The sequence below is a fragment of the Paralichthys olivaceus genome, chromosome 3, assembly GCF_024713975.1.
Source record: "Paralichthys olivaceus isolate ysfri-2021 chromosome 3, ASM2471397v2, whole genome shotgun sequence".
NCBI lineage: Eukaryota > Metazoa > Chordata > Actinopteri > Pleuronectiformes > Paralichthyidae > Paralichthys > Paralichthys olivaceus.
The window spans coordinates 7,383,504-7,401,673 of record NC_091095.1 but is presented as its reverse complement, the minus strand read 5'-3'; the positions used below and the strand labels follow the sequence as shown (position 1 = coordinate 7,401,673).

The 18,170-nt window shown below is 41.2% G+C and overlaps 1 protein-coding gene across 5 annotated transcripts; it reads left to right on the top strand.

The window, feature by feature from the left end:
- The first annotated feature begins 2,620 nt into the window (after positions 1 to 2,620).
- Positions 2,621 to 16,074, top strand: lhx9 (LIM homeobox 9). 5 transcript variants are annotated; one of them, XM_069521743.1, is made up of 6 exons: positions 2,621 to 3,185; positions 6,550 to 6,877; positions 7,749 to 7,951; positions 8,997 to 9,355; positions 12,479 to 12,681; positions 13,273 to 15,445. In XM_069521743.1, the coding sequence occupies exons 2-6, from the start codon at positions 6,698 to 6,700 to the stop codon at positions 13,525 to 13,527; spliced, it is 1,200 nt and encodes a 399-aa protein (XP_069377844.1). In that variant the 5' UTR covers positions 2,621 to 3,185; positions 6,550 to 6,697; the 3' UTR covers positions 13,528 to 15,445. The 5 variants fall into 5 exon arrangements, with proteins under 5 accessions (XP_069377844.1, XP_069377846.1, XP_069377847.1 ...); XM_069521745.1 differs by having other exon boundaries at positions 2,995 to 3,185; positions 9,000 to 9,355; XM_069521746.1 differs by lacking the exons at positions 2,621 to 3,185; positions 13,273 to 15,445 and adding an exon at positions 15,867 to 16,074 and having other exon boundaries at positions 4,907 to 6,877.
- The last annotated feature ends 2,096 nt before the right edge of the window (positions 16,075 to 18,170 follow it).

Genomic DNA, 18,170 nt, shown 5'->3' with positions numbered 1-18,170 from the left:
TGGCCTGTTTACTTCCCTGCAGGTCCCTCACTGATGTAATCGTATCTGTGATTCACATTTAGAAGACAAGGGATGCCTTTGTTTTTTTACCAACTTATTTCACATGATGTTCCCTTCTGACTCTGTTGTAGTCGAGAGCAGGAGCCGTTTGACAAGACAACAACAAGCATCACATAAACCGGTGTGACTCCTCCCAAAAAGCTGCTTTTGCCCCATAAGATTATACAGCGATAAAGAACATCCATCTATTATGTTTCCATGTCCTTTCTAGTGTGGCCAGATATGGACTAATACGTGCACCATTCCTCAGGAGGATACTCTGTCCCCAGAGGAGATGGGAGGGTGTGTGTGCATGTATGTGTGTGTGTATGTGTGTGTGTGTAGAGGTGGCGGTGTGCAGTCGGAGCTGTTCTGGAGGCAGGGAGGGGAGGCAGGCAGCAGTTGGTGTGCAGAGAGCAGAGGCTCAGGCTGGCTAGTTAAGAGCTTCTCTCTCCTATCCTCCATCTGCCAGGGACCGGGGTTGTGATTTGAGCTCCAGCAGAGCAGAGCAGGGAGGAGATCGAAGGAGGGGGGGGGGGGGGTAGGGGACGTGGGGGTGGGGGCGTAGAGAGGGGTAAAGGGAGGGAGGGGGGAGCGTTGGTTGGATGAGACGGAAAAGAGAAAGTGTGGAAGGAGTGGGGAGTTTGGAGGAGGAGAGGGGAAAAAGTGAGGGAGAGAGAAAATAAGGATGGAAATGAAAAACAGGATACATGGCGACCGACAAAATCTATTTATAGCCTCGTCTCCCATTATTTTTCTACACCTCTGTTTACATTTAAATTCTAGGTATCAGAAATAATAAAAACAACATCAGCGTGGCTATATTTTCTGTTAATATTTTAATATTTCCTTTTTACTGCCAATAACTGTGACGCCATGTCCATGGTGTGTTTGTAAATATTTCCAGGATGTCTCACCATCTTCTCACCACCCACCCACCCAGTCTCATGTGACTGGGATACAGCTTTACAGTGCTCCACTCCTCCCTCTGTTCCTCCTCTTCCTCAAACCCCCTCTCCATTTCCACTCCTCTCCTTCATTCTGTCAGGGTTTAGCCTGTGGTTCCCTGAGCCACACTGGATCCTGGGAGCGCCTTCCCACCTCCTCCTCCTTCCTCTCCTCCTCCTTCACCTCTCTTCCACTCCTTGCCTCATCGCCTCCACCTCTCCTCCTCTCTCTGGCCCTGCTTCGGGAGCGACTGAGATTTCCCTCTGTGAGACTCGAGTGTCACTTGAGGTGACCCAGAAATGATAACTCCAGATGAACCCTGGATGTGTGGTAATCTAACCGCCGTGCCCTACAGCAGAGAGGAGCCATGCAGCCAGGGAGGCAGGCAGGGAGGGAGGCAGGGAGGGAGGCAGGGAGGGAGGCACCCCGGTTGGTGCTGCATCCGCGGCTCCACTGTTGAACCAAGCATGCTACAGAGCTGGGTATCATGCTTGGAGAACGCTGTGTGCACAGTACGCGTCATAGTACACAGTGAAATGGATCTCAGTGCCGCTGCATTATTGATGAGATACATTGTGATGTCAACCCAGGCGGAAGGAGCGAAGCAAAATGACTGTTGGCAGTATGGCACATGATCATTTATGCAAGCAGTACAGAGGTGTAATTAATTGCCACCCTTTGCTCCCAGTCCCAGCGCTCACTCACTCAGTATTCACTTGTCAATTGAAACCAGTCCATACGTCAGTGTGTTGTCCTCCGTGTGGCCAGTGTGAATATGGTTTGGGACATCCTGCCTTGTGGATGACCTCCCTTTGTCATGTTCACAGTAAGTATACAATCCAGAACATGCCCTTTAAACTGTTTTACATTGGGTTATTAATTCTATTATTATTTAATGGTGTGTTATTATGCTCAGCCTCTCGGGTGAGCGGTGATTCAGCCATGCACAAGGAAATTAGAGCAACATCACAGTGAAAGATTGATATTGGTCATTTTATAACAGCAAAAGTCAGACACAACCAAACCATCTTCAAAACATGAACTATATTTGCTAAAATATTAACATCATTATTATAATTTATTTACTCTTTATTTTTTGCAACATGAGGCCAAATGTGTGTAAAATGCTTCCTGGCTGTGTTGATGAGGCTTGTCACCGCTGTTCCAGGTGAGATAAATGGAGAAACATACGTCACAGTTCAGGGGAAACGAAACGTGAACCCAGTAATGAAATTATTTAAATATTCTGTATTCAGTTCACACCCAGTGGAAAAAACACACGTTATAAATCATGACCTGTGAATTCATTGGTTTACATTTGTACTGTTTTGATTACTTCAATAAATCATTTGTTTGCCATTAAAAAAAACTTGTATGATCTTAAGTAAATATCTAGGTTTTCTCCCACATATGGATCCATGCGTAAAACTGAGAAATTTAAATCAAGATTTATTTCTCATCTGATTTCGATTTGATGTAATTATCAATAATCTTTCATTTCCACAGGCACGTGTCATTGTGCTCCACGTCTTCGTCAGATTGATCGATCTAGTTTGACTGTACAGACCTTTCCAATCACTTCCTCCCACAGACCTCTGCTCTGCAGCGGAATCAGACTTGTGACCATTTGACGTGAGTCTCATTCAGTTTCGACCCACACATTATGTGATTATCATTTTAAGAGCTAATCTGCTAGTTATTTGAATCGCAAATTGAAGTTTTATTCGTGCTTCAGGGCCAAAATAAAACTTTGGGAGCTGAATTCATACATTAGTTGTAATAGCACAAGTGGAAAGTGGGAAAGAAAATCCTTGAAACTTGTTTTAAATCTCTGTATTGATGTTTGTTCACCGTTTGGCGACTCCACAGACTGATTAACCCTCTTTAATTCACGAGTATACATCACACGTTATAATGCTGAGTAGGCCAGTGGATCATGGATCTCCCCATTTTCCATGTGAGTGTGTGCGTGTGTTTTTTGGTGCGCTGAGGGCCGCCTGCATATGGGAGAGGAATATTTTAATGTCTTGTGTTTTAATTGACGCATGAGCTGGAAGTGTAGGCTCACAAACGAGGAACAGCCCCCATCTACCGGCAGCGTCTCCTCCGTCTCCAGCTCTGCGCACTGCGCGCACAGTCCGGAGCGCCTCCGCCTGCGCGCTGCACAGGGATCTGGATCTCACTCCGCAAAGCCTCAGGTAAGACCTCTTCTATATGCACGTGTCTGACTGGGAAATTAAAAATACAGAATAAAAAAAAAGAAACGACGGAGGAGAGCGTGTGAAGTAATGTGTGACTGATCTGATGCCTGATATATTCAGTGACATGGGCGATACAGGCTCGTCTCCGGGATATGCATGGATGTGGTGGAAGGTAAAACCCACCCCTCATTCATTTCAACTATTTATTTATACAACGAATATTGTAGATAAATATTTCCAGCAATGAATGAATGTAATCTTAAATTATTTCATTTGTTATTCTGGAGTTTGGTATCAAATCCAAATGCTGCCAAAAAGACGCTTTTCTACAAATACACACTTCTCATTTTATTTGTATTAATAACTGAGATATTTATTATTTTTATTTATATGACAAAACTCTGGCCCTGAGACATCTTTTTTTTAAACCACGATTGTCTTTTTTTTCACTTTTTTGTAAGTGAGGTTTAAATATATAAAAGCCATGAAAAAAAAAATAGTGATTAATTCGGATTATTTTGTGTTTTTAAAGATTTAATTTGCTTTAACAAGATCATGCACCTTAAATTAGGGCAAATCATTCTCTGGAGCGAAACGAAAAATGACACAGAATCGCCCTGATTCATTTGCCTCCCCTTTATCTGAAGCCACTAATGAAACGTGATGGGAAGCATAGAACCAGATTATTTAATTGACAGGACTCATTTCCAATTCAAGTTAATTCAATTCAAAATCCAATTCAAAATATTGTCACTTTAGTTCTAATAGAAAATTCCTGCGTGAGCTTTGGTTTGGAACCCTCTGCAGTCTGAAGTGATATTTTAAAAGAATCCAAAGAAAACACGTCATTAGTGTGTATGTGTTTATTTATTTGCAGGTAATATCCCAATTACAAGGAGGGGGGGGGGGGGGACGTAGCACAACAAAACGACAACACAAAAGACAAGATTCCCTCAGCCCCTCACTGACACAATGTTACACCCACTTCAGTCAAATGAAATGTCACTGCTGCAGGCAACGGGTCACAACACTCTTCTGCATGTCTCCATCTTTAAAATATAAGAAAACAGGAGCATGCACAAATGGGGAATAAGTTATTTTCTAATCATAAATCGCCTTTATTTAATTTCCAGGGTGTAGAAACCTGCGGTGGGTTATAATATCACGCAGGGCTGAGCTGATGCCTCCTCTCAGGGTGTCTTTGTCCAGGTGAAATCAGATCCTCGTGCCCCCCCACTCTTTTCAAACCCACTACCACCATCAGTGCTGCAGAGACACTGACAGAGCGTACATGAACAGCTGCAGGTCCAGCTCGTCCAGGAGGGGCCCCGAGCCTTAAAGTCCTCTGGCTGCGTTATCAGGGGGCCTCCAATTAAAGCCAACACAACTTCATGGTGGTGGGTGATGTCGGTGGCGGTGGGGAGGGGGCTGAGACACACGAGATAATGTAACACGTCTCGAGATGAAGTTATGAAGCATCCACACCTGCAAACACCTCCCACCACCCTCACCTCCCTCCCCTCAGTAAATCTATTAATGGGACCAAAGAGTCACAGATTCAGACATTATATATATACGTATTTGTCTATTGTTTTAATGCAAAATATATATATTTGTATTTTCTATATATATAATATTCCAGGGAGCATGCAGAGGTCGTTTTTCGGATTTCAGCTGTAAAGGCCTGTGTTGTGTTTGTCAAAATACCTCGAGGCTGGATTTAATTTTTTCTTTCTTGGTTTGTTGTCACCATTACTCGTCCTGCAGTGAGTCGGACCTTAAACCCACCCGGTCTGCAGATATAAAAATATACATATATATATATATATGATATAGATTGTGTTGCAGAGTTTTCACACCCTTTTAAAACGGACACGGATCTTTTAGCGTAGCATGCACAGTGTTTAGATTATATTATAATATGTTTAGAAACACGTGGAAATATGATGGAGGTGTTTTTTGTTCATGCTGCAGGGTCCATTAGAAAACAAAAAAAATCTATAGTCCTGTTTTTGTTCATGATCAGAAGTAAACGAGGATTTGGTCTAATTCAAGAGACTCTGCAGGGACCGTGTTAATGAACGCTCGGTTCAAATGTCTGATGCTCGTTTGATGGAGATAAAAATGGATTTTGCTCTGAAAAGACCAGCCTGTAAATTTAGACTATTAACGAGGGAGTGGTTTGTCGCCTTATCAAATTCAATCTGTTATCAATACATCAAAATAAGAGCCTTGGTATAAGGGGGAAAAATGTAATATGTCTTGATCTTATTTTGAAGGAGTTTGTCATTTAGCAGGTTTTTTCTTTTATAATTTTTGATAAAAAATTTAGACGGTGTTAAATGTAACACACACACACACACACACACACACACGCTAACAACAAACTCAAAACAAATTAAATCCCTAAAAGTGAAGCTGCATTAATGTAATTCCACAATAAAAAAAAATATTTAAAATTAATACACTCTCCTTAAATAACACGTCCTATAATTATTAATAAAGCCTTTTTAAATTTTTAAATTAGATGTATATATTTATTTGAGATGTGTAAATTGGATGAAATATTTGCATTTTAATTATTCTAAATTGATATTTATCATTATTAGTATTTATTTTATTTATTTTTGCATCTGGAGTCCACGGCTCAGCGTCTTCGCCTCTAAATGTGGGAATAAGAGTAAATGAAAATGTCAGTACCATAAAGTGGTGGTCCTTCGCAGCAGCGTGCAGCCAGCATCGGGAGATTTTTGAGGGAGAGAGTGACAGCTCTTTGTTGGTGAATAGAAAATCAGTGGCGAAGGAGAGAGGGAGAGAGTGTGTGAGAGAGAGAGAGAGGGTGAGAGAGTGTGTGTGTGTGAGGGAGAGAGAGAGAGAGCGAGAGAGAGAGCGAGAGAGAGAGAGAGAGGGGAACTCCTCCTACCAAATTATTCAGACTGGGCAGGCTCTGCTCCCTTCACAAATAGGACACGGTGCTGAAATCCAGGCAGTCCCAACCTGACCTCCAAACACCGAGGAGCCCCTGACTGGGAGAACCGGGAGAAAGAGAGAGAGAGAGAGAGAGAGAGAGAGAGAAACAACAATAACTGTGTGTCATTATTTTTGGAGAGTGTTCATACTGCACCCCCTCCCCTCCCCTCCTCCCTCCCCACCACCAACACCACTTCCACACCGGTCTGTCGCATCAGTTGGACTATACAATCTTTTTTTTTTAATTTTTTTGTTGTGGTTCCTGTCTTTCTTTCTGGAGGAGAGAGACATTTGAGGGGAAGAAGGAGAAAAAGCTGGTGCACCACACACACACCACTCCTCCTCCTGTCCCACCCATGTTGTAGTTTTTTTCTTCCTCCTTTTCTTCCAGTTGCCTTTGCACTGTGGGGAGGAGGTGATCTGAGTCTGAGTCTCTGGGGCTGTGTGGCTGCTGCTCCGGTTCCCTGCGCTTCTCTCTGAGCCCCAGAGCCCACGTTGGATGCGCTGAGGGCGCGGGGCGCAGCGCTGCGGTACAGTATATGGAAGTTGTGGGCTGCAAGACAGAGGCAGGCAGTTGCACGTTGCGTCCAGGACCGGGAGCCATGCTTTTCCACGGGATCTCCGGGGATCACATCCAAGGGATCATGGAGGAGATGGAGAGGAGGTCGAAAACGGAGTCGCGCCTGGCGAAGGGCATGCAGCTCAACGGGAGAGAGTCGGTAAGAGCCGGGGGTCGACCCGTGTTAAAACTCATTTTTCTACCTTCGCTGCTGCGTAAACGGCGACTGTGGCACCGATAACGCGCGAGAAATCGTGTTGTAGTTGTTTTGGGGTTGAAGTAGGAGACTGGAGAGGAGGGTCTCAGTCACTTCTTTATGGACAAATTAAATTAAAGATATATTTTAGTCCAAATAAATGTGTTAAAACTACTTTTCACTTCACGATTGTTGAAATTGTTGAGAACTTTAATAGCTGCACAAAATCAATTACCAAAAGCAAACTGGCTGCAACTTAACATGCAGTTGTTTAAATAGTTGAAACATTGAATTTCTCAAATCTAATTAAAGATTGTACATTATTATAATTAACAGTAACAGTCTGTGGGCTAATTAAATAATTTCAGTTGCTGTTGGTTTTATAAAAATAACTTGAGAAAAACACTCTGAACTAAAGTAATAATAATAATTATTGTTCATGTAATTGTTGTAGTTAAATTGGTGCTTTTCGCTATTGACAGAAAAATTAATTAAGTTTTCAATATATTTTATATATAAATATTATATATAAAATAAATGTGTTGTTCACGTCTATAAAAGCAGATTGAACTCGTGATCATAAATCAAATGTTTTTAATTCTGCCCGACATTTAATGATTTTAGAAACAGTTGTTCAGTATTATTCCTTTACTTGGGCCAGAAGCTTGTAATTGTTTAACATCGTGTTTAAAAAGCTCTAATGGCCTCATCGAGGTCAAGAATAAAGTTGAATTTAATGTCCAGCTATAGTTGTGTATTATGTGTGATCACATCGTGTATGTCTCCGTCAGTGGAGTAAAGTGTAGTCACCATGTCCATGTCCCTCTGAACGCAGACCATGCCCTCCATGAGCCCGGAGAAGCCTGCTCTGTGTGCCGGCTGTGGAGGGAAGATCTCGGACAGATATTACCTCCTGGCCGTGGACAAACAGTGGCACCTGCGGTGCCTCAAATGCTGTGAATGTAAACTGGCGCTGGAGTCGGAGCTTACGTGTTTTGCAAAGGATGGAAGTATCTACTGCAAAGAGGATTACTACAGGTAAGAAAAATCCAGGTTCATCGATTCTTTTACATTTGAGTCCCTGTCACGCACACACACGCACGCGCGTACAATCACCCACCCAATGCATGGTTTCATTTCTGTTCCTGGTCTCATGTAAAGATTCAACTAAATTAAAGACACTGAACATTTGGCCAAACTGTAGTTCAGACACAGTGAATCAACAGGCTCAGACTGTTCATCTGGATTTATGTTTCAGCCTTTTGGTCCAATCAGGCCTCAGGTTTATTATTTAATAAGTAAACCCACAACTGTCTGCATTGACCATGTATTGTGTTGAATAGAAATAATCCTAAATTGTAATTTTAAATGTTTGTGCTCTTTGTGTTTTATGTAAACTTTATATTAAGTTGAGAGTCACTCTCATAAACAAAGAACAAACACTATTACACACTCCTGTGTTGGTTTTGTCAGCATGAGTGAAAATAACTAGTGAAACTAAATATTTTTGGGTCACACGTTAACCTTTATTTTAATATAGCCTATATATGTATATATGTCCACGCATAGTCCAGAGTGGCATTATAATCCACAGCAGCAGTAAAGTACATGAGAACTTGTTAAATGTGAATTGTTGTTGTGAGCCTGCTTGTAGCCTCATAGGTTTAATGTTAAATACACTGGGTTAGCAATTTAATTTTTTACTAACACTGGTGTTATGAAGCTTCTTATTAAGGAGGGAAAGTATTTGTACACAGATAATATTTTTAAACCCAGTGTGGCTCGTGCACCATGCAGCCGTCAGCCAGTTGCAGGCCAGATGTGGCTGCTGGAGCTCAGGGTGTGATCTCAGTGTGTTGGCTCGTTACAGCTGAGCAGACTCACACACAGGGAGGCTGCTGGGGCAGAAACACACGCGTGTAAATCACATGTTGTTGTTTTTTTACATATGAGCCATAGTGACTGTGTGTGTGTTGTGTTAACCTTGGTGAATCCCGCTCCTGCGCCGGTTTGTGTGTGTGTGTGTGTGTGTGTGTGTGTAACCTGGTGTCCATGAGGTGTGTTGACGATGTGTCTGTTCCAGAAGGTTCTCCGTGCAGAGGTGCGCGCGCTGCCACCTCGGGATTTCGGCCTCGGAGATGGTGATGCGTGCGCGCGACTCCGTGTACCACCTGAGCTGCTTCACGTGCACCACGTGCAACAAGACGCTGACCACGGGCGACCACTTCGGCATGAAGGACAGCCTGGTGTACTGCCGCCTGCACTTCGAGACCCTGGTGCAGGGGCCGGACTACCACCCCCAGCTCAACTTCGCCGAGCTGGCGGCCAAGGGCGGCGGCCTCACGCTGCCATACTTCAACGGCACCGGCAGCGCGCAGAAGGGGAGGCCGCGCAAGAGGAAGAGCCCGGCCATGGGGATAGATATACCCAGCTACAACACAGGTGAGGGATGCTCCAGGCTGGGCCTCACACACAGGGGAGAGGATATCATTTCTATGTATAAATATATCATTCATACACAATAGGCCAATCACCTTCTCTTTGTTTATTATGGTGCAAAATGAGCTTTAACCTGCGACTGAAACCTATGAAATACACTCTGCTAATGTTGATTAAACATGGAGCCTTTCTTTATGTAGCTCAGGCTAAATATCCACTCAAAGACCCACTTGTCCTTGGACCCAGGTTGGGAACCTTTTCTCTCATTATGGTTCATCGTTTAATTAAAACCATCCTGTTTCCTGTATTCATTTAATTGTAGCCCATAATAATACAAAATAACATTGCTCATAAATAAATGCAAATATTTTTTAATTGTTAAAAACAACGTTTAAAATATTTTTTAATGTTCCCATGGTTTACGTATGTCTCCTCGACCTTGTGTTTGCTTCCCATGTTATATGACATGGATCCACGTGTCCTGTAGGCAGATGCAAATACAGGTGAACGCCCGCGGCCGAGGGCTAATTGATCTGCAGCTCTCAGTTGTACGTGGTCCTTGAACGCACCGTCTCTCTGCTTCTAACTGTGCGGGAGAATAATCGAAATCTGACCTCGTCCATCGACTTCTTCAATTAACGTTAATTCGGGTCAAATTAAACGCATGGCGCGAGTGTGAGGGATTCAAATGTGGCGCAGGGTCCGTGCGTAAAAAAGGAAAAAAAAACTCGCAGCCAAATAAACGTCAAGAAAATTCATCGCACGTTTTGCACGTGCTTGACCTTTTTGCGGGCGGAACAAAAACAGTCAGGGCGGTGGACACTGAGCTACTGTTGAATGTAGGTTTCTTCTGCTAACTTGCTATTGAATCGGTGAATGTTATATCCCGACCCCCCGACCCCCCTGCAGCGTCCCCATTCTGCTGTCGCTTTCTGCGCATTAGTGCGCGCTTGAGAAAGTTTGTCATTGTGCTGCCAAGTTTCCTGTGTTCCCGGTGAATAGGGAGGAATAAGGGTAATCTGCGCGTTAATTGTTCTCCGTTAATTGGAGGTGACGTTGGAATCCCTGGCCTCCTGTGCGGCGGTCAGCGCCGGTTCTCAGCGCCGCGCAGAGGGGCCTGCAGCGGGGAGAGAGGCCCGGGGGCTGCAGACCCAGCACTGTACACCACACTGCTGCATGAGAGGGGCTGTGATTTGTTTTCCGTATAAACACAATTCTTAGGAGATTATGCAAATCCTCAAGTTCTCATGCGATGAGAATAACCACTGAGGGTCTGCAGGGTTGTTTTTTAATGGGGCAACACGCATTCCTCAAACAAAGCTTTAAAATAAGTAACACAACCACAACAGGTACAAAAGTCAAACAAAAGAAAAAGCATGTAGCCGCAGTGAAAGACAAAATGCAGGGAGATGAACTCATTATCAGACACGGTGAAGGCCCCACTGGGAATGTTATATGACTCATTTGGGATTTTTAAAAATAGAATATAATATTTGTATTATTTAAAAAAATGCTTGTTTTTTTTTGCTGAAGTAGCATTTTTTAAATGTTTATACTGAATTTATGTCCACCTAGCAACCGTCAAAATATCCCATTAACTAAAAAATTAATTGGACATTTAAATATAAGAATAATCTATAAGAATAATTTTATCTTGACATTTCCTTTTTTCCCCTTTGTTGTGCTGTTAAGTTTTTTTTGTTTGGCTCTGCAGATCAGGAGAATCACATTCTTGACAAATGGGACGAGGTTTTGTTCGAGGTTTTGTTTCTGCTTTAGTGAGCACATTCATGTTTGTTCTCACCAGGGAAAGGTGTGGGTCCACTGAGTATTCAGCAGCACTCTCAATAGTTGGGTCTTGTTTGGATATAGAGACCCCTAGTGGGTAACATCAAGTCAAACACAGGCCCTGTGAAGGCTGGAGCTGCACAACATGAGATGTCCAGGACATGTCACATGTGTAGTAAAACAAAGAACACAAAACCCACTGTTCATTAAAACCTGCCTCATTTAAACTGATCTGTGATTTAACTTAATGATTCATACATTAGGAAATTGTGTTGATATCGTTCATTCGTTCATTTATCAGCCACAGAGAAAAACAACTGCTCAGCATTTTGGACACATGCAGAGAGACAGGAAAATGACAGCAGCTTACTTTATGATTTCTATTAAAATCTTTGCTGGTTCGTGTTCCTCTGCATCGTCAGTGAAATTAGTGATGAGATCTGTTTTAACATGAGACCTAAATCCTATGGATAAATCAGAATCACTGGATGTTTTCACAGAAATCATATAAATGTTCCACAGTCACATGCAATAATTTATGAGACAAAGGGATTTTCTTTGTTGCAGCAGCACAGACGTTTGCACTGATCTCCTTTAAATAACATTTTTATAACTGAGTGTTAGAATACACTTTTTAATGCTGTGATTTTCAGCAGCCTCAGTGTTACCATGCATGCGTTTAATTTAGTGGAGACGTTTTTTGCATATCACCGTATTTAAGTAATTTTCACGCTAAGCTATTGACAAATGAGGCCCATTAGGCGTAATAGTCTTATTAGTCAAACACAAGCAGAAATAATTTAGCTCAATCTCAGTGTACGGTTCAAATACATCAATTTATTTTTATTACATTTTTTTCTTAAATCTCTGGCACTCACAAAAAAAACACAATAACCAAAGCGTCAATTCGTTATAGTTCCATCAGGTCAGTTTATTTACTTTCAATGATTTCTATTTTCTAATTAGGTATAAAAACTTTAATTATTTCCTATGACAGCACATAATGATATTCTGTATTTGGCTGAGGTCAATGGAAATGTATGTATTTACTTGAGTTCAAATAGTGTGTGGGAGCCTTTTCTTCTTCTCTTTTTTCTCTGCAAACCTGGACCATGAAACATGTTCATCATAATACTGAGTGATTTCATTAGTCTCGCTACTGGAAATAAAAAGAAAATCATTATTCTCACTGTAGTGATTTGCTTCACATGAAGTTCATCATCACCAATTTTCTCAAGAAAATTCCTCAGACAACTAAATCTAATTTGGAAACAGTTTATAGAATCAAAATGAATCCGTCTCTGAGCCGTCCCTGTGTTCTGCTCTCTGACCTCTCAGGCTGCAACGAGAATGACACCGATCACCTGGACAGGGACCAGCAGTCCTACCCTCCGACGCAGAAGACCAAACGCATGCGGACCTCCTTCAAACACCATCAGCTGCGGACAATGAAATCCTACTTTGCCATCAACCACAACCCAGATGCCAAGGACTTAAAGCAGCTGGCCCAGAAAACGGGCCTCACTAAGAGAGTTCTACAGGTAAGCAGCGAGTCCGTTCTTCTTATTGATCTGATCAGCCCATGTGTGTGTCTGCACCCCACCCCTCCTCCACGTCCCCCTCATTCCACACCCAAATTATCATCCACGTCATCTTTTTCGTTTCTGTTTGTTTGGTTGGTCCATTTAGTCATTAGATGTATATCCAGGGGTTTTTTATCTGAGATCTTGTCAATTATTTAATGTTTTCTTTGGGAAAGAAAGGAGAAAAGTAGCTCTTAAGCGCAAAAACTTTAGTTAAGACTGTTGCTAATATTAATAATAACGAGAGTGCACATGTCCTTTTTATCTCAGGAACAGAAAAAGGTGTTATTCAACTATCATAGATAAAAGTTTTTATAAGGATCAGGATTATTGTTTTGATTTGCTATTAAATATCTTTGTTCAGGAGCTAACTGGTTCATAGCTTTCTGCCCCTTCAGCTCAAAATGCCGTATAAAGATTTATTTATGTGAGGAAAGAGCAGCTTGATAGAGTGACAGCTGTGATAACTTGATGTACACATGATTCTTTTTTAAAAATTAATTCTACTTAAACACAAAAAGTAAAAGCCACACTGGGATTGGTTTGCAGGTTTGGTTCCAAAACGCAAGAGCCAAATTCAGAAGGAACGTTTTGCGACAGGAGAATGGAGGTGTTGATAAGGCTGATGGCACCTCACTCCCTCCACCCTCATCCGACAGTGGGGCCCTGACCCCCCCCTCCAGCGCGGCCACACTAACAGACCTGACAAACCCCTCTATCACTGTAGTGACCTCCGTCACCTCTAGTTTGGACAGCCATGATTCGGGGAGCCCTTCACAAACTACCTTGACAAACCTTTTCTAACAATCTATCTCTAGCAGATTGATTTTTTTTATTTTTATTTTATCTGATCTTTATTTGTTGGTTTGTTTTTTTAATTTTATTTTATCTTCCTCAATTGACATTTTATTTTTTTAAGTGACACCTTTAAATGAACCAGAGACAGCTCCTTGGCACAGAAAGTGCTGTACTGTGTACACAAACAAGAACAACAGGAACAAGAACAGCAGCGACCACATTAAAACACAAGGAAATCATTTTAATGTGTAGCATTTGAAACCGCATGGCAGCCATGTCTGTAGTTGACTCACAGTGTGCAGATCTCGATCTTGGACAGGACATTTTGAAGTTGAAGGCATTGGAAAATTGTTGTGTGTTTCACAGCTTATTGGAAAAAAATAACTAAACTTGAATCTTGTCTGGAAAAAAACTAGTTTTACTTGATTTGACTTGATTTGTACATTTGTATTGAATTATGATCTAATGAGCCCTCTCTAATTTATGGTTAATTGGAAAAGAATATGAATATTTTGCCCTCAGAACCCTGTATTTGTATGCACTGTGTTCGCACTATTCAATTTAAAGAGTTTTTTCTGTTTGGAATAATTTTGGAAATAAACTTGTAGAATGTTCTGTATATGGGTAACTCCAGAAAACAGGCTTTAATTATTTCCGAATGTTTCAGTCTGTGAGACTGAGTTGGACGGAATCAGACATTGGGATATTTCACAGAGCTACATGTAGAACATCTAAATTACATTACAAGCAGCCAACCATCGCGGCCTATACGGCAGGTAGATGCCCAAAAACCACACACACACATTTTTATGTCTTGATTCACAAGAGAAATTAGAAAAGCTAATCCCACAATCTGTACAGTGGTAACTGTTCAACATGTAACGCTTGGTGATTAGAAACGAGCAGGAGGAATTCAGATTGGAGAGCAGTTAATGGGCACCGTTGTAATCGACTGTTTTCATGACAGAGCACTTTTTCAGATTCGTTGTCCTCATCGATTAACCGCAGTCAAATGGATGAATCCTAGCAAACATATCCACAGATCCACAGCTAAACTCAATTGCACAGTGACAATATACTGCCCAGTGAAAAGTGCATTATTGTTTTTATCATGTTGCTCAGGGTAACAATGTGATTTTTTTAAAAAGGGAAAAGGAGTAGGGGGGGTGAGCGGTTGCGACGTTGCAGACTAGATTTGTCGAGCTGACACAAACATTCAAATGACCTCAGAAAGGTGGAGTCGTGAGAGGCAGCCAGTGGGAAATCATCGTCCATGTGTTCTCTTTTTTGGCCATATTTATACTTTCTTTAACGACACTTGCCACTGAACAGAAACCAAAAACATGTTTCTTCTGGCTGAAAGAGGGAGGAGGGAAACGAAAAGAGAGAAAGAGGGAAAGAGCAAATCTTCAATGGAGTTGATGCATTTCATTGTGAGCGTGTCACAGTTTGTTCTATTGTAGAACAAAGTGGTAACTCTAGATCTACTCAATGAGGTAGACGCCTAACTCAGTTCTACTATGTGCCTTATGCTATAACTTGGGAGAAAGTTTGTGAAATTCAGGATATATGTGTTCTTTGTTAACTGATTCACATCCTTTTGACGCCTCACTAGTTTTGTACTGTTTTGCATCTTATTTCCGAAGATCTTTTTTTGGTGTATCCTGTTTTAAAAAAAGGGGGCAGCGATGTCATAGAAAGCATTTGTGCACTCTTTCAGATATAGTTGGGTAATCCAAGAACCTTATATATTGATCTTCGTGTTAATAGTTGAGTACAGTAAGTGTTCTATCAAGATTGTCCATGTTTCCCTGTTTCTTGATAAAGATGGTGTATAGAAACTATTTCCCCTTAAATATTTATGGACCAAACGGTTGTTATATATCTTATTAAATTTGTGTGAATAAAACTACTTTGCTTTAAATGGGTTTTATTTTTCATTACACTTGCCATTTTTTGTGTTCCTTCTTGAATACGATTCCTTTTGTTTCACATCAACAAATGAGACCGCATTCAGTTATTGATGACCAGTTAAACGTCCTCATTTTTGCCTTCATTTTTAATTTCTATTTCCTATTTTATGATGTTTATGGTTTTTTAACGTAATGCCCCATGGATTTGCATCTAAACCCTGCAGTCAAAAATATGAAATTGCTTTTTAATGCATGAACATGGCTTTAAAATTTAAATCCAAGGAATGCTGCAAAGCATATATTGATATATATATATATATATATTTATGCATTACATATTGGTAAACCTAAAATGAAGTAAGAGTAAATGCAGACCCAGTAAAGCCAGGTTGCTCTGTAGTTAATATATTCTTACTCTATCATTTCTTTCAGGGAGAACAAATCTTGGGGCATTACAGCCATACATCCCGACGTTTGAAAATTCCCTAAAGTATTAAGAGAAGGGGAAAACTTTGATGGGAATTCATCACCATTGAAGACAAAGACAATATTAGGATAAGATGATAGCAAATTGAGAACAAATAAACAACCACCATAAAAACCTGTGTTAGTTACAAATGTACAACAGATGATTTTTTAAAAAGAAAAAGTACAAAGGTTTGTCCTGAATGTTTGAGTCCATCAACGGAGGAGAACCAACAATGTATAAAATCAGTGTGATAAAAAAAGAAAACAATCTTTCTGTATTGGAATGGTAAATGCACAAAATTATAATAAAATGTATTGTAACATAGTTTAAAAAAAAGAAAAGACATCAGAAAGAAACAGGATGTGATTTAAAAAAAAAAAAACATGGCATCCGACATGACAACAGTGTGAAACGGAGACGGAATGGATGTTACTGAAATACACACACACACACACACACACACACACACACACATACACTTCCTTGCTCCTATGTAAGCCTAATATATACATCCCCACTATACTTATTCTATACACACACACACACACACACACACATTGCTGCCCCCATGCACCCCCACCCAAGAATCAGCTTGCTAAATAGAAGTTTTCTTTTGTCACGAGTGTCATTTCATAAACACATGGCCTCCTTGAAACTCGGCAGCAGGATGCCCATCAAATCTGATGAGTGTATGAAGGGGGACTGCAGAGCTGGAGCTTTGCCATCTGGCTGTACCGAGGGAAGGAAGTGAAGAAGAAGAAAAAAACACAAAGCAGATAAAGAAGAGATTCTCATTTTGCATGCGCTCATCATCTTGTTAACATTTTCCTTGAGATGTATATTATTTCCTTTGATTCACTGTATGAGTCATTGTCAGCTGCAAAAATAAAGCACGATAATGATAAGAATGACGTCCCTGATGCCCATACAGCACCTCACAGTGGAAAACTAAACAAATGTAAAGGACATGGACATGCTGCTTCAGGCTTATTTGTTCTTGACATTCAGCTCAACGTGGAGCGTAAAACATTATTGGCTTTTTTCCTCATTTTTTTTTTGCAGATGCGCGAAAGCAAAATATATTTGGAGCATGTCACAACACTGCTGAGCACTTGGCCTCTGCTGCTCCTATATATAGATCCTACAACATGCAGCCATTTTCACAAATTATTTTACAAAACAAAAAATTTAAATTCTAATTTAAACTCACATTTTCACACAAAGGTTTTTGGCAATAAAAACAACAGTTTATCTTTGTTATTGAAGTCAAATCTGACATGTAGTGAAATGGTTGGAGATGGTTATATGCAAACTACAGAACACACATCTCTTCACACTTTGGCAGTGTTCAGTCTCATTACCTAGTATCTATATTCTATGTGTGTGATGTAAAGAGGGTGTGTTGTGGAAAGAGAAAAAAGAGAAAGAAAGAACGAGAGGGAGAGAGAGAGAGAGAGAGAGAGACTAAAGCCACATGGGGACCAGTAAACAGGCTGGTGTTGAATTCCAACAATGTGGGAAACAGCAAACACTTCAGTCAGTCCAAGACGAAACCTCAGTCGCTGGGGTGCCTGCGCGCTGTGGCAGCAGGGCTGGCGTTCCCTGGGTCTGACGGTGGGCGGGTTGACACCACAGAGCTACAGGAAGCAGAGCTGGAGAAGAAACACAAACAAACACAGCCAGCGCCGCTCAGCTTCTCTTTTTTTCTTCCTTTGGAGCTGCGGGATGAAAAATTCTGGACAACATCACGGCCCCGTGTTGACAAGAATTTCAGGGGTTTGCCTGTTGGTGTTGTTGTTGGTGACTGGAATGCAGCCTATCACAACATTAGAATGTGTGTGTGTGTGTGTGTGTGTGTGTGTGTGTGTGTGTGTGTGTCTGTGTGTCTGAGCATCTTCTTCCCAGCAGGATTGCTTCACCCTATTCCAGGTATTTCCAAAGATATATTAAATGATTTGAAGAATGGAAAAATACAGGGGAAAGAATTGCTGAACTAGAATGGCACTCAGTAGAGAACATACCTCCACCGAGGTCCAACAGTAATTCAATCAAGCTTCACCAAATTTCACACATTCATAGATATCAGTTCCAAAATGTAACTGACTTTTTTCATTAAGATTCATTTTGGGAAAATGGTGAAAATGGCAACAACAAAACAAAACCAGACTATCTCACAATATAAAAGTTAGTTTAATGGGTTCCTCAAACAAACCAACAAACAACTGGACAGATGTGAAAACCTTCGCGGACATAATGACGACTATATT